Raw genomic sequence first — 22,557 nt, 5'->3', positions numbered from 1 at the left:
TCCAATAAGAATGCAGAATAAGTTATCATTACACAATGAAGTGAATGGAACAATAATTATATGTATAGAATGTGATAAATATTCAATAAAAGGGCACCAATGACAGTTTTAAGTTAAAGAAAGCTTGTTGGAGGAAATGCTACCTGAATTGCATTTTAAAATACGCAGGAATTAGTCAGAAAGGTAAGAAAGGGGAGTTTCCAAGAAGGAACAACATGGCACAGTTTCAGAGGAGAAAAATAACATGGCATGTGTCAGAATCTGTCACAAGTTCAGGGCTGGAACTTCAGCCAAGGTAAATGGTTGGAGGTCAAATTGGGGAGAAAGCAAAGACCCACAACAGGAGGACCTGACTGCTGTGAGACTTGTGACCCTCAGGAGCCCCTGCTGCTTTGAACCAAAGGAGTTATGCTTTAGGCAGAATCTATGCTGGTTGCAGAGGATGTACTTGACAAGACCGGAGACAAAAAAAAAAAAAAACACTTTGTAGCCGCTGTTGTGGCCTAGGTCAAGAATGAGAACCACGACTAGGGCAGTCTTAGGAAGCATAGAATGAAGGGAGGATATTCCAGGAATATTATGAAGGGTGTGGGGACTGTAAAAGGGAGAACAGACAGAAGAATGCTTCCCAGGTTTTTCCTGTAGAAAATGAGAGCTCTACAAAGTAATCAAGGCTATACAAAGTGTAGGGATTATATGTTAATTGTATTTCAATTTAAAAAAAAAAAGAATAGAGAAATAAGCAAGTTCATGAATTTGAAGTTCTTATAATGATATACATCTTCAGATCTATAAAGATCTTATAAAGACATATAAAATGCAATCTGCAGAAGAGTACTGTGGGGATGTAAATTTGGAGCTCTTTGGACTACAGAAGACAGCTAAAACAAGTATATAGCTATATGCAAGCCTCTGAGGAGATAGCACCTTAAAGTGAGAACAAGGGGGTCTCCCTGGTGCCTCAAGGGGTTAGGCAAAGCACTGTGAAGCTATCCTCAGCCTCTGCAGCACGGTTCAATCCCTGGCCAGGGAGTTACACACATGGTGCAGCAGAACTTTCCTGTCTTGACTGCTGCTCCCCTCAGCAGTGCATTTCAGTCAGTCTCCCTGTTCTGTTCCCCACTCCATCTCTGATGAATCCTCTCACCCCCCACACCTCTGGCCTGTATCCCAGTTCTTGTATGCATAAATAAATAAATCTTTTTTTAAAAAGTGAGAACAAGGGAAGATGATGGAATCTTAGGTGAGTACTGATATTTAGAGGGTAGACTATAGAACAGAGAAAGTTGCAAACAAAGACCATAGAGGCTATGGAATCAATTTTCAAGAAGTAAGTTTTATTTTTTTTTCTTTTTTTTAATTTTTAAAAAATTTTTTAAACAATATTTGCGTCCCCCCACCCCCTCTACCCAAAGGACACAAAAACATTGATTCAGAAGAACACCAGTACACCTATTTTTATTGCAGCACTATTTACAATAGGTAAAACCTGGAAACAACCCAAATGCCCAAAAATAGATGACTGGTACATGAAGATGTGGTATATATACACAATAGAATTCAGCAATCAAAAAGGATAAACTCATGCCATTCACAGCAACATGGATGGAGCTAGAAGGAATTATGCTCAGTGAAATAAGCCAGAAGGAAAAATAAAAATATCGGACGGTTTCACTTATTGCAGGAATATAGGGGAACCAAATAAGACATCAGTGTAAAAAAAATAATAACAATACAAAACACAGCAAAGCAAAAACGGACAATGATAAACCAGAGACATCCTGCAGGGGAGGAGGAGGGAGAGGGGTGAGAGGAGGGAGGAGCACAGGGGACTGCGGTGATGGTGCACAGGTGCCTTGGGGAAGGAAATTCTATGGAGACTCAAGAAGCAAGTTTTAAAAGAAAGCCTACAGATGGCCAACGTGGACATGAAAAAAATAAAAGCACATCACTACTTATCTTCAGGGGACTGAAAATCAAAATACAATGATATAACCAACTCACACCTTTGAAAACAGCCATGTCAAAAAGACCAGAAACTACAAGGATGCTGGTGAAGATGTGGGAAAAAGGAACCACCCTGCACTGTTGATGGGAATGTAGGTTTGTTCAGCCCTTATGGAAAACAATATGTAGAATTCTCAAACTATTAAAAATAGATCCAGCACATGATTCAGCAATTCCATTCCTAGATACCTACCTAAGGCATGCAAACACTGATTTGGAAGAATATGTGCACTTCCACATTCACTGTAGTACTATTTACAATAGTCAAGCTATGGAAACCACCTAAGTGCCCAAAGACAGATGGGTGGATTAGGAAGATGTGGTATATAAACACAATGGAATACAACTCAGATAGATAGATAGATAGATAGATAGATAGATAGATAGATAGATAGATATAAAGGTAAACTTTGTATATATATAAAGGTATATATATAAAAAGATATAGGGTATATATATAAAGATAAAGGTATATATATATAAAGGTGTATATATATAAATGTAAACTTTATATATCTATAAAGGTGTGTGTGTGTATGTGTCTGTATATATATATAGATATATACATATATAAAGGTAAACTCTTGCCATTTGCTAATATGGATAGAGCTGGGATTATGCTAAGTGAAATAAAAAGGAGAAAGATGTTTTCACTTATTCGTAGAATATAGAGAAATAAAAAAGGGGGGTTAGATAAAACAAAATCATACCCTAGAAATTTAACTAAGCTACCAGACAGGATGGGGAGGGTGGAGAGCAAAGTGGGGAGGGTTACAATGGGCTGTAGTGAAGGACTTTCAGTGCCTTGGTGGGGGGCGTGATCCTATACCTTGAAATCATGCAGTGTTGTAAACTAATGCTACCTCAATTAAAAAAAAATAGGGTACAGGTATCCTTTCGAATTAGTTTTTGTGTCCTTAGGGGTCAATCCCTAGGAGATGACTGGATCAAAAAAGTGTGGTATATACACACAATGGAATAGTGTTCAGCAATCAAAAAAGATAAACTCATGCCATTTGCAGCAACATGGACAGAGCTAAAAGGGATTATGCTCAGTGAAATAATTTAGATGGAAAAAGAAAAATATCGGATGGTTTCACTTATAGGAGAAATACCAAATAAGGGATCAGCAAAAAAATAATAACAAGAAAAAACACAAGAAAACAAAATTAAATAGACAACTATAAACCAGAGGCATTCTGCAGGAGGGGGGAAGGAGAGGGATTAAAACAAGGATGGGAAGAACACAAGGGCCTATGGCGATGGTGCACCAGTGAATTGGTGGTGCAAATTTTATGGGGATTACATCTGAGATAAGAAAGCAAACATTGTAAAAAAAAAAAAAATGAACAATGATGTAAAATATGTATAAATAAATAAATTATAAAATTAAAATAAGAAGCAAGGAACTATCAGCAGAGACACAGGTAGAACTGAATAATGTCATTAGATTTGGCAATTTGTATATCGCTGATGACTTTGAAAAGATTTGCAAAAGAACAGGAGGCTGGAGGTCAGAGGCAGTAGTCTGAGGAGTGAACACAAGGTGAGGAAATAAAGTCAGAGGCTCTAGATCGCACTGTCAAGAAGTTTTGTTCAAAGGATGAGAGGTTTTGCACCAGCAACAGGGCAATGTGGAGTTAAGGGAGGGATCTCTGAATGGAGAGATTTATAGTTGTTGTTTTTTTTTTTTTTTCTCAAATTAAAAGAAGACCAGAGAGGGAGAAGTTAAAGATATTTTGAGGAAGTAATGACTAGCAAATTCAGTGCAGCTGGTCAAGTGATCAGCTTGCAGTGAAGAGGCAGGTTTGGGTCTGATAGAGAGGAAGTTGCCTTATCCTCTGAGCATGAAGGAAAGGCAGAAGGATGCATCTGGCCTCAATTTTGTGAATAAAGGAAGAAGTAAGTTTCTCTGGAGTGGACAAAGTTTGGAATAATTACAGACAGTGGAAATGATTCAAAAGAAGCCCAGGATTGGTGGACGATGTTGAGAGTCAGCATGAATCTTATTTGTTCCACCTGCACAAGACTGAGGTGGTTTTTTCCAGTAGTCCTCAGCTTTGTGATTGTAGAAATAGACAGAGGAAATTATAATCTAGTGTGTAGATTTTGCCAAAAGCAAGAGGAAAGGAAAAGGAGAAAAGTCCTGTTTTGAGGACTTGATCCTCAAATCAAGTCCTGATCAGAATTGAGATTAGGCTGGTCAGAGAAAGGAAGCCAGGAGGACCTGGCAGAGCAGGAAAAGGTGCAAGGATCATGGATCTTGGCTTGAATGTGTCAAGGAGCAGCTTAGCACAAATAAGAGAGTGGGGAAACATGAAGGACTGGAGACTGGGTCAGATATAAAGAAAGACCTTGCAGAGGCCACGATTATGAAACTGATATGTTAGGAAATTGAATAATATGTCATTAGTGTGAATAGTGAATCATCCCAGAGTCAGGGAAAGTTTTAAATAAGTAAACAGGTCTACAAATGACAGACCAGGGAGAGAGAGTGATTTAAAGCTTGTCCTTAATGATTGACAAGTATTTGTTTGTTTTTTAACACAAGAAGTGACATTTTTAGAAGTAACATTTTGTATATTGGGGGATGGGAGTTTGACCCCACATCCTAAACCAAATGGGCAGACTCTTGCTGAAAATATACATAAAGACTTTAGAGAAGCTGTGACCTTAGGAAAGACTCAGGGTTAGTGAAGACAGAAGATTAAAGACACAACAAGCAAGAGGTTGAACCTATAGGGGAAACTGTCTAGAGTGGTAGGAGGCTTGGTGGGGAGAGAGAAATCTAAGAACCATCTGGAAATAAGAGTGTAAGAAAGCTCAGAAATCCAGAGAAGAAACACATTTTGGGGGCATTTATCAAAGAAGAGAAATTTGAGTGGCATATGGAAAGAGAGGGCGTGTCCAAGCCTCCTAACTGGAATTTGTTAGAAAGTTTGTTCTTAGCACACAAAAGTTCTGAGGCCCAGTTTGGGCTAAAGTGCAACAAGTAGTTGTCAGTCTATCTCTGCTCTTGACCCACAAATCCTGGTGGTAGAGACTTCATTTTAGGCTGGGACCTATCTCAGCAAAGCATTTTCTCTTATTGCCCTAACTTAAAGAGGCTTGCATTTTTCAACATATCCTACAAGATTATTGATGTATTACAGGGCAAAGTAATGATCAGATTAATGTGTTCTGTATAGTTCAGTGAGTTTCTTTTCCAAAACTAACTTATTTTCTTTATTTTTTATTTATATGGATCTTATTTCTATAGGACATATTGGCCAGACTTGGATGGGAAAATAAGAGAAGCATTAGTTTTGCGAAGTGTTAAAGTTCGACTTCTCATAAGCTTCTGGAAGGAAACTGACCCCCTTACATTTAACTTTATTTCATCTCTTAAAGCTATTTGCACTGAAATAGTCAACTGCAGTTTGAAAGTTGTAAGTATTATATTGACTGTGTTATTAAAGAGTTTATTCTTTTCACACAATTATGAATGCTGTAAGCATCACATATATGTTTTCAGTAAGAACCAGGATAACAATCTTTAATAATGAGAAATTTTAAAAAAAGAAGCAATTTTCCAAAACAATGTAAAAAAAAGGATGAGAACCCAAGGGTTCTGGTGCCTCCCCACTCATCCCTCTTTACACACACTCTGTTGTATCTTCTCTGCTTGGTTTGAACTGCTCCTCACCAATCATTCTTATTTATAGTGTGACCTGAATAGACTCCACCAGGCCTGACATCCCCTAACTTGGGCTCCTGTACTTGCTTCAGTTCCTGCGGGCCACATGTTAATCTGTCTCTGCACACCTTGAGGGAGGCAAGATTAGGAATCACTAGTATTTTAAATGTACTAATCTCTAGCTCATCTTTGACTTTCTTTGGTGCTCCTATCTATCACCCTCTTCCTCTCCTCCTGGCCTCTGTACATGTTATTTCTACTACCTACCATCCCCTTCTCCATGCTTTACCTGGCTATTTATTGCCCACTAATCTTTTAGGTCTCAACTTTGCCCAACTTCCACTGAAGTCACTCAAAAAATGCACACTGAGACTGTGCTCTGTGCCGGCCCTCTTCTAGGAGATGGGTCTGTGCACCACACAGCATTTAGGGATCCGGGTTGACAGGGATTCCACCCTTGACTTTGGCACATGGTTTCCAGTATTGCCCTGAGCCTCCATATCCCAATATCAAACAGGGGAAGAGAGAAATAGGAGCAAACACTTATGGATTAAGTGGTGTACTTGCTTTAACCTTCATCCCACTGCCCAGAAATTACTCACCTGGATATTTTTAATGGCAAAGGAGGTTTATGAGTTTGGTCCAAATGGCAGCAGTGTTTCCAAGGTGATGAAGGAACAAGCTTGTGAACCAGCACATTCCGAAATTCTGGGCACCCTCTATCCCTTTTACTCTCTTCCCACATAGAGACCACTCAACCCCCCACCAGTCAGTCGCTGCACAGCTGAAAGTGTGGACACCCCAGTGATGTAAAGTCTGGATATAGCATCTCACAATTCAATGACATCGAAATTAAAACCAACAACAACTCCCAATAAAGCCAAAGTGAAAATTAAACTTACCTCCCTCCCCACTCAACAAGGGCAGGGTAAGGTCAGTAAAAACTCCATACAGAAAAGGAGATCCACAGTGGTCACAGCAATAGTAATATTCTTCTAGGTATGTGTTACAAAGTTCTCATTCTCCTGCTTGTTCAAACCAAGGACCAACTGTTGTTTTCAGGCATGGAAAGTTCAAGGAGTTTTAGGTCCTAGCTCTTTAGAAGGGCAATATTCTCAGAAATGGACTTCTGATTTATTTGCTTTTAGTCACTTTTATGTACCAGTAGTCAGAGCCAGTGTGTAATTCTGGTGCTTGATTAATTATGCTTCCTTGTCTATATACTCTTTTTTTTAATTTTTTTTAATTTTTTAATTTTATTTTATATATTTTTTACATAATTTTTCATTTTTGCACAATGTATGCATTTTCATCTTGGTTATAGTCCCCATACAATTCCCACCCTCCCTTTGTTTTGTTCCTACTCCCTCCTCCACACACACACCCCCCACCCCGTAGTAGTGTGTCTCTGGTTTATAGTTGATAGTTGCTTGTTGATTTTGATTTTTACTTTATTATAATTAGTCTTTTTCCTGTATACTTCTGCCTCTCTCTCTCCACTCTGCACCCTCTTTTCTCCTCCCTTTTCAGCACTTGCTTCATTCAGGCCATCAAAATTGGGTGAGAAGACCACACCAATTATAATTGCACCAGTTATCTGATCTGTGGCAGGACTGAGTCTTAACTGGCTTCACTCACTTAATGAAGTTTTCAAACTGGTTTTCTACTACTGAACTCTATGATTATCAACTTTTCCAATTATTTGAAATACCAGATTTCTGGTCTATTTTCTTATAACTGCCTGCAAAGCAGCAAATCCTGACTTTCTAAAGTACTAATAATAACCAACACATGCTACAAACATACTGATTTCCAGTCCCTGCCCTACAACCAAAGATTCAGGTATCTTCCTATGAGCTCAGTCTTAATTTAAGCCTTATCTAAGCATTTACCAATTTCAATAGAATCCTGAGGCACAAGTTTGGCAACTTCTGGTGCCAGCCCCTCTCTTTTAGTTCCATCTACCCTGACCTTAGTTGAAACTGGAACCATACTTTTCAGGTCACATCAAAATTGAAATTCAGGGGCCTCCCCGGGTGGCGCAGCGGTTGAGCGCTGGGTTGCAAAGCTGCCCACGGCCTCTGCAGCGCCGGTTCGATCCCCGGCTTCTCCCCGGCCACCGGAGGAGGGTCCCCACATGGCCACCGGAGGAGGGTCCCACATGGCCACCGGAGGAGGGTCCCACATGGCGCGAGGACCTCTCCTGCCGCCCGCTGCTCCCCTCAGCAGTGTGCTTCGGTCCTTCTGCCTGCTCTGCTCCCCGCTCTGGCTCTGGTGAATTCTCTCACCCTCCCGCGCTTCTGACTGTACCCAGTGCTTGTATAAACAAAACAAACAAACAAACAAATAAATAAATAATACATGCCTCTTTAAAAAAATAAATTGAAATTCAGGATTCATGGTTTGAAGTTGTATTATATTATCTGAGTTGCCTAGGTATTTAGATGGAAAGTATTTGTTCCTTTACAAAATCTCTTTACCTTTGCAAATACCCAATTTAATAATATGCTAGTCGTTGACAAGGATCTGCTATTTCTTATAATTTATGCAACATGTAGAAACATTTATTCAGTTCATTGGCATGCTTTACAGAAAACCCAAGGCTTACTTCACATGCCAATGCACACTGATGAAAAATACAATGAAAATTAAACAATTAAACAATCTTCTGGCTCTCACCCTAATGAAAGAATGACATTTGTGTTCATGTTGTAGCTTAAAATTGTTGATTACAGGCCTGATTGTTAATTTTCTTTCTTATCACTTCCATAGATATAAGAACAAAAATAGCTTCATCTATATGAAGTAACAAGATGTGGTTTTAATAATCCATTATCAGCCCTATTATTGATATTTGGATGATAAACATTTTTTGCTCCTCAAGAGTCTACAATTTTCTCTATTCACCTGTTTTATTACTTTTTTTTAATCTTACAGAAATTTTTCGATCTGGAAAGAGAAAATGCTTGTGCCACAAAAGAACAAAAGAATAACACCTTTCCTAAATTAAATCGCAACAAGTACATGGTGACAGATGGTGCAGCTTATATCGGTAGGTTTCAGGGCTGTAAGATTTCTTAGGGGGTTATGTAGATTGTTATTGGTATTGGTCTTACATACTTACATCCTGGACAATAATCCCATCCTGACATATTTTTCAAATGACTAATTTTGGAAAATTTCCTTTAATTCTCTAAATCTGCTTGGTCATCTGTAGTATGGAGTTAATAATAGTTTCCACTTCACGGGTGAAGTTGAAATGGGAAAATATGCAAAGCTCCTTACACAATGAGATAGATGGCACATAGATAATACCTGATTCCTGTTACCTATTATTATTAAGATTATAATGCTCCAGATGCATAAAACTTATATGCTGGTATAATTATTTGCTAATCTATCAAATCTATTCTACTTTTCCACAATGTATAAGTTTAGGAAGACCCCTTATTTTGTACTCTGACAGGGTGGAAATTGTAATATGTGAAACAAAGGTGCATAAATCCCAAACAGCAGCATGGTTATTGCATTGTACAGACAGTGGCATTCTCAAAATAAAAACAAAAACAAGTGTGTCATGAAAAAATATGGACTCTGTATTTCTTTCCAAATTCAATGAATTCAGTAAGTGAGCAAAAAAAAAAAACAAACAAAACAAACAATGTCTTTTTAACTCTCCTAACATTATCAATGGGGTTGATGAAGTTTATTACCTGAAATTTAGAAATTAAGAAATTTGGGCCATCAGAGATATAGTGACTGAAATACGTAAATGTAAAGGAGGAAGAAGCTAAGTATAGGATCCAGAGTGCCCTGACCCCTCACCCACTGCATCCTTCAGGAGACATAGCCACCAGCCACTGCAGAGGCACTGACTCTGGCTCAATGTGAAGATACTCTGGTTGTTGTTATTTTTTTTTTCATTTTGAATAATTGTGTCACATTAATAGAATAGATTTGTTGTCCTAGAATATGATAATATTGTTTTATTGATACCTAATACCATCTCTCTTTGTGACCCAAGATATGATTATTTGGATTTTCTCCTATTCATCAACTTATAGAGAATAGAACAAAATCAGTTTCTTTTAAAGCAAGTGACAAAAATAAAGTCAAAAATTGTTTATTATTGGGAAATACAGTCCTGGATCGGTGGAATTTAAGGACTCAAATCTGAATGTTTTACCTGTGGGGTTTACTGTAATTCACAGGTGGTATGTACACTCAGGGGTAACTTGTATCTGTCAAATTGTCACTTATTGATTGTCTTGGACTCAGACAAACCTACATTTGAACTAAAACACTAACAATTGACAAGTTGAAAGGTGGTGGAAAGTTACAAAATGTCTCTGAGCATTTGACTTTTTTCCCTTATTTGTAAAATGGAGTTCATCATATCCACACTTTGCTTGTATTGTGCAAATTAAATGAGACAATATGTAAAAAGCTCCTAACACTGGCTCTCTGATCTATCTAGACACTTAATAAACATTGATTTCTAGCTCTCTCCTTTCTTCTTCTAGTATACTAGAAAGATTACATCATAACTTTTCCTTATAGATATCTGACATAACCAAAATAAACCAGTCTTTTTCATTCTAGATAAAGAAAATTTTACTTTTTGTTTTATTTATTCCCAATTAATGTGGATAACACATTGATATATTCCCCGAACAAAGGCCAAATAAGTGTCATCTGTGGCACAGATCTTCAAAGGGTGAGCCAAAGGGTTTGCAGCATTTTCCCACAGAAACACAGGACCTAGGAGGAATTAGGTGACATCTTTGGAGGGAACAAACCTGGGTCGAGTATGACTCCCTTATACTGGACAGGACCTGGTTTTATGCAATTCCAGCAATCTGAAGTAAGAGCTGCCTTAGAGCGGTTGAGAGCCATGTGTGCAGCACAGATTATGTCTAATAGCTGGGACAAAGGCTTTTATGGGGAGCGACCAGAAGAAGCCCAGGGTGGAGGGAGACCAGAGAGCTCCCTTGTCGCCCTTTTGTCAGGCTGCGTACAAACACTGCTTAATTGCAGTCACTCAGGGTGTGGGAGATAAGTCCTCACATACAGAAGGGAGGGTGAGGAGCAGGTGTCGGAGGATACTGATGAGCAACCTCATTTTACCAAACACTTGAAAACAATTATGACCACACACAGTATCAGGTAACTTAAGGCAAGAAGGTGTGCCATCTTCCCCAGTGTGATCGGAGCAAGGCTGATGTCTGATGCTGGCCTGGTGGGCTGATCCTTTTGTAGCCTCAAGTGGAGGGGATTCTCTGGATCAGGGGCTGCTGTCCATCCACTGGCTGAAGTGTCCTTTTTTTGGTTTGCAGGACAGTTTCACTCCAGAGTGATGCACCCAAGGGGGTGGAAACTGAGATCTTTAAAGCTGTAGGGGTCATTAAAATAACAGTAGAGGAGCCAACCATGTGGGTTTGGGAGGCCTTTTAGTCTGTTTCCCAGACCATGTCACCTGGCTGGCACGGATATACCAGGGGACTCTGAGTAGGGGTTGCTACTCTAAGGTGTACTCCCTGAAACTCATTAAGTGTGATATCTATAGTCTGGGGCACTCTGTCTCGGTTTTTCTTCTTTTACACAAGCTTGGTTAAAATGTTCTTAATGGTGGGCCTCCCCTGGTGGCACAGCGGTTGAGCGCTGGGCTGCGAGGCTGCCCGCAGCCTCTGCAGTGCCGGTTCATTCCCCAGCCGCGGACAAGGGACACACACACACACACACACACATACACTTCTTAATGGTGTGGCTTATCTAATTTTCCCTGAACTTTGTGGCAGGAGAGTCTGAATTTTGGAATGATCTAGTGTCCTTGTCCCTACTGGTCTTTTAATCTGGGTGAAGCAGGCTTTTAACTCTTTCAGCACTAGAAGAAGCCCATAACTTTGCATGGCTGGATGCCAATATAGGTCTGTCTTTGATATTTTAATACAAGCTGATTTTTCATCAGGCAGCCTTTACCATCCCCCCCCCCCGCCTGGAATTTGATGAAGAAACCAGTGAGGAGTCCTTTTTGGCACCCTTATCTCCTTATCCTCCTGTAGTGTAGATGCAGCTGAGCATTACTGTTAATCTTAATCTTTAAATTTTTATGACTGGGCCTCCCTGGTGGTGCGGCAGTTGAGCGCTGGGTTGCAAAACTGCCTGCAGCCTCTGCAGCGCTGGTTCGATCCCGACCGCCAGGCGAGGGTCCCACATGGCTCACCGACCTATCCTGCCGCCCGCTGCTCCCCTCAGAGTGTACTTTGTCGGTCTGCCTGTTCTGCTCCCTGCTTTGGCTCCGGTGAATTCTCTCACCCTCCCACGCTTCTGACTGTACCCAGTACTTGTATAAATAAATTAAAAAACTTTAAATGAATTTTTATGACCTCACTTGTAACTGTTAGCATTTTTCAGAAACCAACAAGGAAAACATAGAACTCTTTTCACCACTGGGCACTGTAACAGTGGATGAACTTGTCATGGATTAGCAAGCCAAATGTAGAAACAAAGAAGTGTTATTTGTACAGGAAGGAGAGAGGTGTTTTTACCAAAATTGATACTTTACCAAAGTACCGGTCCTTTTATGAAGAGCTAGGCATTCTTGGATGCCTCTCTTGAGGTTTCCAATGGAAGCAGGTACTGGCGCTATCTCTGGGAATGGCTTAGGAATTAAATCCACAATAACAGGAGCTGAGTTAGGGCCAGGCCTGGGAGTTGCTTTTGGTTCACACATGAGGAAGTTTGTTAAAGAATCAAACTAGCCTGGTGTTAAGACTCCTGTGTCTTGCAGTTTTTTCCTTGGGGTCAATATCAGAAGTCCCCTTTGCATGACATCCTGCTGGGGATCCAGATTAAGTTAGAGGGAAGCTTTTTTATATATCTTAAAAGCAGTCTAAACTGTAAATCTGTGTCTGACCGTATACCCTTTTATTTTACATTTTTCTGCATGGCCTTTGAATGGCCTCAGGATCTACTATGAAAGTTATATGTTGGTCCCAGCAATGACATTGTCAGTGGGCTCACGGGGGGGTCAAAATAAATGGAGCCCGGTCCTGTCAGTCTGAAGCATTAACCATTTCAAGGAAACTGCCCTTACCTGGCCTTTGCTGATGCCAGGCAGATCCATGCAACTGGCTAGGGGGCTTCTTACATCTGGGGCAGTCGCGCTTCCAGTGCCCCGTTTTTCTACAATATGCACACTGATCTTTAGCTAGTGGCTGCCTGGGCGATTTTGCAGTATGGGCCAGGACTCTTGCCCCCACCCCCTCCCTTGCCCCAGTGCCTGGTGGAACACTCTGACCTTGCATTGCAGCTATCAGGAAACTGATCTTCCTTTTTAAACATTTTTCTGCCTTCTTCTTCACTGCCATCTTTCTATTTATTAACACTTTATCAGTCACTTTAATTAACTGGGTGTAGGGGGCAGGACTGGACATGGTGCAGGTTTTCTATGATCCCATGCAGACCTGGTAAAGAAGTCAGAGTCCTCAGTGGCTTTTTGCAGGCTTTTATTGGGGCTTACCAGGTACACAGCAGGCAGGTGTACTGGGGGGCCGGGAGGCTGGCAGTCCTCCCAGCCCCCAGCAAGTCTTCACTCTATCTGGGCTCTCCGGGGTTCTCTCTCTCTCTTGGCTTCTGCTGCTGCTTTCTCGGCTTCTCTTTTGGCTTCTGCTGGCATCCCTGTGACGCCGCCCTTAAAAGCCCAGTCTCAGCCCAGGTGAATCCCATCTACCTAGGCCCACACCCTTCTCCAGGTGCCCGCCATCAGGCATGCATTCAGGACCACAGGGTTCTGTCATCTATCCTGATGGCAGGAGGGCAGAAAAGCCTGACATTTTACCTTACCCTACAGTCCACCCCCTCAGGGTTTTCTGCCATATAGTCTTTATATATACAATTTTCTTAGCAAACAAACAATGCAGCCATGGCCCACTGTAAAAGCAGGAATGGACACGGTGCTGGTTTTCTAGGATCCCATGCAGAATGGGTAAAGGAGGAGTCAGAGTCCTCAGTGGTTTTTGCAGGTCTTTTATTGGGGTTCACCAGGCACACAGTAGGCAGGGGGTTGGGGTCTGGGAGGCTGGCCGGCCTCCCAGCCCCCAGCAAGTCTTCACTCTGGGCTCACCGACCTTCTCTCTCCCTGGGCTTCTGCTGCTTCTCGGCTTCTCTTTCAGCTTCTACTGGTGTCCCCGTGACGCCACCCTTAAAAGCTCAGTCTCAGCCCAGGTGAACCCATCTACCTATGCCCACACCCTACTCCAGGTGCCCGCCATCAGGCATGCATTCAGGACCACAGGGATTCATCATCTATCCTGATGGCGGGAGGGCAGAAAAGCCTGACATTTTTCCTTACCCTACACCCACAGAAGCAAATACATTACAATATAACAACAAAATAGAACAGAACACAAATAAGTCCAGGCAGAGCCCCAACCTAGTGCAAAAGACAATTATTGGTACCAGCAGATGAGCCACCAAATCTGCTGCCGAAGGCACTGCTCATACGAGGGAGGGGGAATCACTCACGGCATCTACTGTAACACACCAGGAGCCGTCAGGCTTCCTGGCCTTCTCTGGCTGTAGTCTCGGCTACAAGCCACACACCGCATCCACACCCAGGATGCACTAGCTCTGGGATTGGCGATTCTATTCTGTTGGGGGTAATCGCCAACACTCAGGGTTTCTGTCTGCAGTCGCTCCAACACTCGGCCTTCATAGGCACTCATGCGACTCGCAGACCCCTGCACTCAGGCCAACCCACTGCACAAGCACATGGGTCGGGGATCCAAACTCTATATTCGGCTTGGGCTCCACCCCAAGCCACGTTCCCCACCCGTCCCCCAAGGACGGGTTCCTCAGCTCCTCACCCTCACTCGACAACGAGCAGGGCATCACCCACAGGTGATTTTACGAGACTCACAGGGCTTCAGCATACTCAGGCTGCTTAACAGCCATTCTGGGCTTCTCAACTTAGCATCAGCACCAGCTTTCGCCTTCTCAGTTGGCTTTTCTCCTCTGCTTAGCTGCTGGGCATACACAGGCTGCTTTTGGCCATCAAGGCCCACTGGCCACCCCCAGATTCCATCTCCTGGGGTGTACAAACAATAGCATCCTCCCCCAGGGTCCCAAAAACTTAATTTGCCAAAGTTCCTCTGCCTTCTGGCGGGATTGTCAGTCCAAGTTCATCAGTCCAAGTCCATTAGTCCAAGTCTGTTGGCCTCTCCCTGCATCAGCGCTGGTGAGCTCCGAATCAGGGTCCTCTCTTCCCCAACACTGCTGCCTCAGGGGTCGTTGGCTGGTCCTCTTGGGCATCTCCTCCACACGAGGTCTCGTCCCGCAGCTCCTGGAACTTGTCCATCTCCTGTGCCGCCATGACGCCTCCAGTGTCGTCACAGGCAAACACAGTGTATTACTCCTTAGTCCCTCCAGGTCTTCAGAGGGCTCCATACCCGTCTGCATGGATCATCATGCCGACTTACACCAATTGTAGGGGGCTGGACTGCACACGGTGCAGGTTTTCTATGATCCCATGCAGACCAGGTAAAGGAGAAGTCAGAGTCCTCAGTGGCTTTTGCAGGTTTTGTATTGGGATTTACCCAGTACACAGCAGGCAGGGGTGCTGGGGAGCCGGAGGCTGGCAGTCCTCCCAGCCCCCAGCAAATCCTCACTCTATCTGGGCTCTCCAGTGATCTCTGCTTCTGCTTCTTTACATCTCTCTCGGCTTCTCTTTCGGCTTCTCTTTCAGCTTCTTTCTCTGCTTCTCTCTCGGCTTCTTCTGCTGGCATCCCCGTGACGCCGCCCTTAAAAGCCCAGTCTTAGCCCAGGTGAATCCCATCTACCTATGCCCACACCCTACTCCAGGTGCCCGCCATCAGGCATGCATTCAGGACTGCAGGGAGCCATCATCTATCCTGATGGCGGGAGAGCAGAAAAGCCTGACATTTTTTCCTTACCCTACACCTACCTATACCAAATGAGACCACTGAGGTCTCCCCGAGAGGTGATCAACCTCTCCTACCACTCTGGGTAGGCCTAATGGGAACCAAGCTCCTGGGACCTTACCTGATCTGATGTTGGTACCAAGACATGGCCTCACTCAGCCCTTTGGAAGTCCGGTCGGAACTGAGTTGTGGGTGTTGGGTAGGAGCAACCAAGTCAGAGATTGATGAAAGGTCCTCAGTGGAGGGCACTTTTCCTTCCTTGGCTCTCCTTCCCTTGCCCCACTCTGCATCCTCCTAAGCCGATGGCTCAAAGGGCCAATACGCTTGTTATTCCCAACCAATGCACCAAAATGTAAAAATTCTGGCCTTTTACCCAGCCAGAGGAAGAACAAGTGGTACTTCTGTAGTGGTGAGATCAGGAAAAGCTTTATTACTCATGCATGAGGTCCCAGATCTGGGTAGCCCCATATGGTCTGAGCACCTGTTTAAAGACAAAGGGTTTCTTTTATCCATAACTGTCTTCATATTTGTTACGTTGATAGCATTGTTTTTTAGCAGGCACAACCATTTGCTTCAAAGTCCCCAGACAAGGGGGGAGGGAAGGACAGGCAAAGGGGAAAGATGCAGACATCTGCAGTTGGCTTTGGAGAGGAAGACCAGCTTGACTGGCTACCCAGACCTTTTGAAAAGCAACTTTGTTTAGATAGGAGTGCTAAGGCCCCAGCCATGAATCTTTAAAGGGAAAGAGCTGTAAATAAGTAAGTAAACTTGTTGATTATGCCTGCATTGGGGTGTTCATTGAACCTGGCCTGGAAGTTCCCCTGGAATCTTGATTACATTCATTTGCTCAATAATATATTTTTTCATCAATTTCCCTTAGCATTATACCTTCCAGCCACCAAGATACTTTCTTGATTGCTGAGTAACATTCCTTGTGTATATAAACCACATCTCCTTGATCACTCATCTGTTTGGGATACTTAGGTTGTTTCCATAATTTGGCTATAGTAAATAATGCTGCAATAAACATGGGAATGAAAGTCTCCTTTGGAATTAAAACTTTTGAGTATTTGAGGTAAATGCCTAGGAGTGGAATTACTGGGTCATATGGCAGATCCATTCTTAATGCTTAGTTACACCTCCATATTGCTTTCCATAAGGGCTAGAATTGTCTGCATTCCCACCAACAGTATAAGAAGGTTCCTTTTCCTCCACATGCTAACCAGCACTGTTGCTTCTGGTCTTTTCTACATGGGCCATTCTCAGAGGATGAGATGGTATCTCGTTGTGGTCTTGATTTGCATTTCCCTGATGACAAGTGATGGTGAACATTTTTTATGCGCCTGTTTGCAGTCGGTATGTCTTTTTTGGAAAGATGCCTGTTTAGTTCTGTTACAGGACAGGGAGAGGGGCAGCGGACCACCCTGTTACAGTTCTTCTGAACATTTTTTGATTGGGTTATTTTTTTTTTCGTTGAGTTGTAGGGGTTCTTTGTATATATTTTTTGTCAGATGCATGGTGTCCAAATATTTTTTTCTTTTTCAGTAGCATGTCTTTTCATTTTATTTTTTGCTGTGCAGAAGCTTCTTAGTTGAACTATTTGTTTACTTTCTCTTTTGATTTCCTTCCTGCTTGGGATCAATCCTTAAAGACATCATTGAAGCTTATGTTATGAAATGTTTTGCCTATGTTTTCTTCTATGCATTTCATAGATTTTGGTTTTACATCTAAACAATTTCTCCATTTTGAATTTATTTTTGTCTGTGGTATGAGATAGTGATCTTATTTCATTATTTTGCATGCAGCTGTCCAGTTTTCCAAACACCACTTATTGAGGAGTTTATCTTCATTTCAATGTATGTTCTTGGTTCCTTTGTCACAGATTATTATCCACTTAGGTGTGAGTTCACTTCTGGGCTCTCATTTAAAACATAATTTTGTTTTCAAGAGAAGTTTACAGCAAAGTGGAGCAAAAGGTACAAGGTCTCTTTCTATTCCCTACCTCCACACATGCATTATTTCCTCCATTATCAATGTTAAGTCTTTGACTCACTTTAATAAGTTTTTTTTATTATTATTCTGTTTTAAGAGTTCTTGGCATTATTAAAATAATGGTCTTTTATCAGATATGTCATTTGCAATTATTTTAATCCAGCCTGAGGCTTATCTATTTATTGTCTTGATAGCATCTTTCACAGAGTAGAAAATTTCATTTAATTAAAGTTATGGATCATACTCTGGTGTTGTATTTAAAAAATCACCACCAAAACAAAGGTCATATAGATCTTTTCATATGCTACTTTCTAGGTGTTATAGCATTGCAATGAGTTGGATTATTGTGAAGGATGTAAGGTCCTTTGTAGATTTCTTTTTATTTTCAAATGAATGTGTAGTCATTTAAAATAAGTGGGTTTTTTTCCCCCCTTTGCTCCTTTGTCAAGATCAGTTAATTATACTTATGTGTGTCTGTTTCTTGGTTATTATAAAGTTTTAAAATTATTTTACAGTACCATTTTAGCACATCATTAATTACCTAGAGTATAGCTTAGTACTGGTATAAAAATATTTAAAGAGCCACAGGAAACAAATTATATTGTTAATTTAAACAACTGTCAGCATGTCCTGGAAATCACTGAAGTCCTCACCTAGACCTTGGCTGCAAAAGTCAAATTAAGAAAAGTCCACACTAGACCTTGCCTGAAATTATTGCTCCATTAAATTTTAATTTATAGGGCACTGCATCCCAAAACACTGAGTACATGTTTTTATAAACTGTATATGGAACATTGTTGAAAATAGACCACACATTGGGTACATAACAAATGTTAATAAATACATGAATATTGAAATCACATCTTTTCTTCCCTGATCATAATAGTATCAAACTGCAAATAAACCACAAAAAGAAAGCAGTAAAACTTCTAATAGGTGGAGACTGAGCAACATATTCCTTAATGATGATTGGTATAAAAAGGAAATTAAAAAAGAAATTAAAAAAACTGAATATAAATGAAAATGCATGAGCTACAAGAATGTATGGATGCAGCAAAAACCACATTAAGAGGGAAATAAACATAGGCACAAATCAAGAAACAAGAAAGACCTTAAATAAATAATCTAAATTTATACCTTAAGGAAATAGAAAAAGGAACTCCCCGGTGGCGCAGCGGTTGAGCGCTGGGTTGCGAAGCTGCCTGCAGCCTCTGCAGCGCCGGTTCCATCCCCGGCTGCTCCCCGGCCACTGGAGGAGGGTCCCACATGGTGCACAGACCCCTCCTGCTGCCCGCTGCTCCCCTCAGCAGTGTACTTTGGTCCTTCTGCCTACTCTGCTCTCCTCTCTGACTCTGGTTAATTCTCTCACCCTCCCGTGCTTCTGACTGTACCCAGTGCATGTATAAATAAATAAATAAATCTTTTAAAAAATAATAATAATTTTAAAAAAAGGAAATAGAAAAAGAAGAACAAATGAAACCAAAAGTCATTGGACAGAAGAAAATAAAAATGAATAAAATCAAAATCAAAAAGACAGTACAAAAGATCGAGGAAACAAACCAGGAATGAGCTGGTTATTTCAAAATTGTATACAAAATGGAAAAGCCCCTAGTTAGGTTCACAAAAGAAAAGAAAAAAAGGGAAAACACTACAAAATAAGATCCGAAATGAAAGAGAAATTACAACATATGCCTCAGAAATACAGAGGATCACAATAGGCTACTATGAACATCTATGCTGATAAATTGGATGGTTTAGAAGAAATGGACAAGATTTTAGAAACATACAAACTTATGAGATTGAATCAGGAAGAAACAGAATTTGCTGACAAGCAAGGAAATTAAAACAGTAATCAAAAGTCCCACAAAATAAAAGTCGAAGATCAGATGAGTTCTACTAACTTTCAAAGATGTATTAATACCTATCCTCAAAGTATTCCCAAAAATTGAAAACTGGACTGCCACATGCAAATAATAAAACTACACTATTATCTCACACCATGCACAGAAATCAACTCAAAATGGATACAAGATTTGGATGTAAGACCTGAAACCATAAAATATATAGAGGAAAAAGACAAAACACTCCATGACATACATTGCAGAAACATCTCTGAGGACTCATCTCCGGAACAAGGAAAACAAAGAATATAAACAGCAAGGAACACATCAAATTAAAAGCTCTGTACAGCAAAAGAGACAGTAACCAAAACAAAGATACATCCTACTGAATGGGAGAACATATTTGCACACCACATATCTGATAAAGGACTGATGTCCAAGATCTACAAAGAGCTCACACAACTCAACCAAAAAAAATTTTTAAAAAAGCAAACAACCTAATCAAAAATGGGCAGAACATGTCTCCAAAGAAAGAGTACAAATGGCCAACAGGTATGTAAAAAAATGTTCAACATCACTTTTTATTAGGGAAATGCAAATCAAAACCACAGTGAGATTCCACCTCACACCTATCAGAATGACCCATATTAAAAAAATATAAAAATAAATAAAACAAATGCTGATGAAAAAGGAATCCTCCTACACTGCTGGTGGAAATGCAAACTGGTCTATGGAAAGCTGTGTGGAAGGTCCTTAAAACACTAAAAATGGAGCTACCATATGATCCAGCAATTCTACTCTTACCCAAAGAACACAAAACCGCAAATTTGAAAGGAAATTCTCACTCCAATGTTTAACTGCAGCACTATTTACAATAGCCAAGATGTGAAAACAAACGAAATTCCCCTAAACAAATGATTGCATCAAGAAGATGTGGTAATGGGCCTCCCTGGTGGCTCAGTGGTTGAGCGCTGGGTTGCGAAGCTGCCCACAGCCTCTGCAGCGCCGGCTCGATCCCGACCGCCAGGCGAGGGTCCCACATGGCGCGCAGACCTCTCCTGCCGCCCGCTGCTCCCCTCAGCAGTGTACTTCGGTCCTTCTGCCTGTTCAGCTCCCTGCTCTGGCTCTGGTGATTTCTCTCACCGTCCCGCACTTCTGACTGTACCCAGTGCTTGTATAAATAAATAAATAAATCTTAAAAAAAAAAAAAAAGATGCGTAAGTATACACAGTGGAATACCACTCAGTGATCAAAGAAGACAAACACATGCCATTTGTGGCAACATGGGTGGAGCTGTAGGGGATTATTCTAAGCAAAGTGAGCAAGAAGGAGAAAGAAAAATACCCGATGGTTTCATTTACATGTGGTACCTAGAGAAACCGACAAAGGAGCAGGAAATAATACATAACTTGCAAGCTGATCATAGATCTGAGGCATACAGCAGGGGAGAAGGAGGAAAAACGGTCAAAATAGTGGTGGGAAGAGCACAAAGGACCATGGTGATAGTTCCCAGGTGATGTGGTGGTGGGAGATGTATAGGAACTAAGGGTAGAAATCAAATACTATCAAAAAATTAACAAAGAATAAGAAAATCAATCAAAGTCTCCCCAAAAGTTGAAGAAGAGGGAAAGCTTCCAGACACATTTTATGAGACCGGCATAACTCTGATACCAAAAGCAGACAAGGACATTACTGAAAAGGAAAACTACAGACCACTGAAATTGTTGAACATGTAAAAATCCTCAACAAATTCTTAACAAACTAAATTCAACAATACATTAAGAGAACCATGCATCAAGACCAAATGGAATTTATTGCAGGGACAAGGATGGTTACATCCACAGATTGATCATCTGAATAGGTGTGAACCTAGTCCTCTGATTCATATATGCTGTGTACTAACATTGCTTCATTAAAAATAATACATTTTTTAAAAGAAAAATTTACTTATCTCTTTGAACCTCATTCCCTCATCTGTAAAATGGGTGTAAATCCTACCAATCATATGACATAATGTATACAAGTATCAGTTATACTGCTTGGCTCATAATAGGCATTTAAATTGATCATCTAACCCTTTAAATTCCTCATGTCCTGACCTCACCCTAGTTGTTCCCCTTCCATGCTCCAAGAGCCTAATCATAGCTCTTATCCACAATCATGTCATTTTGCCTTTGGAATTTGACCCCCGAATTTCCTAATTAATGAATTTGTATGCATCTCTCATTTCTCAACAAATTGCACCTTCCTTGACATATCTAGTCAGAGTTAGAAAGTCCTTCCTTCTGCCATGCGGCACTGTATATGCACATACCACATCATATGCTTTATATTATAACTATTTCTGCTTTTTCCTCGATGCCTTAATGGCAGGAACTACATTTTTAGTATGTTGTAGACAGTAGATACCAAATAATGTGTTCAATGAGGGGCAAAGATCACATGTGTGAGTGGTATAGACAATGATTAACTCCTTGTGGAGCTAGTCCCCAGAAGGCTTTATTCCCCATTATGGACTGGATTGTGTCTCTCAGAATTCTATGTGGAGGTTCTAATCCCCATATGTCAGAATATCTCTCGTTTGGAGATGAAGGAAATGAAGGCAAAATCACTAGTGTGAACCCTAATCCAATTTGCCTGGATTAGGAGAAAGTTTGACACAAACATTGACAGGGAAAACAGCTGCCTGCAAGCCTATGAGTGACACCTGAAGAGATCGTCCCTCATAGCCCTCAGCAGAAGCTAATCCTCAGACACCTTGATTTCTTTCTAAAATTCTAGCCTCCAGAATTTTAAAACAATAAATTTCTGTTAAGTTACCCAATCTGCGGTGCTTTGTTACAGCAGCCCTAGCAAACTAATACCCCACCTAACACCAGGCAACCATCCTGGGGAGCCTGTGTCACAGCAACTCTCCTGATTCCTGCACCAAGGACCTTGGTTCTGGAACTGGGAGATGATTTATAGCACAAGCAAGGGGTGTCTTGTGTATTCAGATGGAAACTGGCTCTCCTTCTCTGGCTTTGGCTTATTTTTTGATGTGAAGGCTTCTGAGTATTATAATTAGAATCCCTCGTTTGTACATATGGATTAGATGTTG

General features: G+C 41.2%; 1 protein-coding gene and 1 long non-coding RNA gene across 2 annotated transcripts in view; one reads left to right on the top strand and one right to left on the bottom strand.

The window, feature by feature from the left end:
- Window positions 1-6,377, bottom strand: part of LOC119244515 (uncharacterized) — a 59,033-nt gene extending 52,656 nt beyond the window's left edge. Inside the window, exon 1 of the long non-coding RNA XR_005125068.2 lies at window positions 6,286-6,377. This is a non-coding gene — a long non-coding RNA (uncharacterized LOC119244515). The remainder of the gene's footprint in view (window positions 1-6,285) is intronic.
- PLD5 (phospholipase D family member 5) overlaps window positions 1-22,557 on the top strand; it is a 405,751-nt gene that overhangs the window by 375,946 nt on the left and 7,248 nt on the right. The window contains 2 exon segments of the mRNA XM_054694923.1: window positions 5,267-5,435; window positions 8,621-8,735. Coding sequence (XP_054550898.1) covers window positions 5,267-5,435; window positions 8,621-8,735 — 284 coding nt within the window.

This window comes from Talpa occidentalis, unplaced genomic scaffold, assembly GCF_014898055.3.
Source record: "Talpa occidentalis isolate TD23 unplaced genomic scaffold, MPIMG_talOcc4v2.1 talOcc4.14, whole genome shotgun sequence".
NCBI lineage: Eukaryota > Metazoa > Chordata > Mammalia > Eulipotyphla > Talpidae > Talpa > Talpa occidentalis.
The sequence above is the reverse complement of the archived record's forward strand: the minus strand, read 5'-3'. Positions and strand labels throughout refer to the sequence as shown.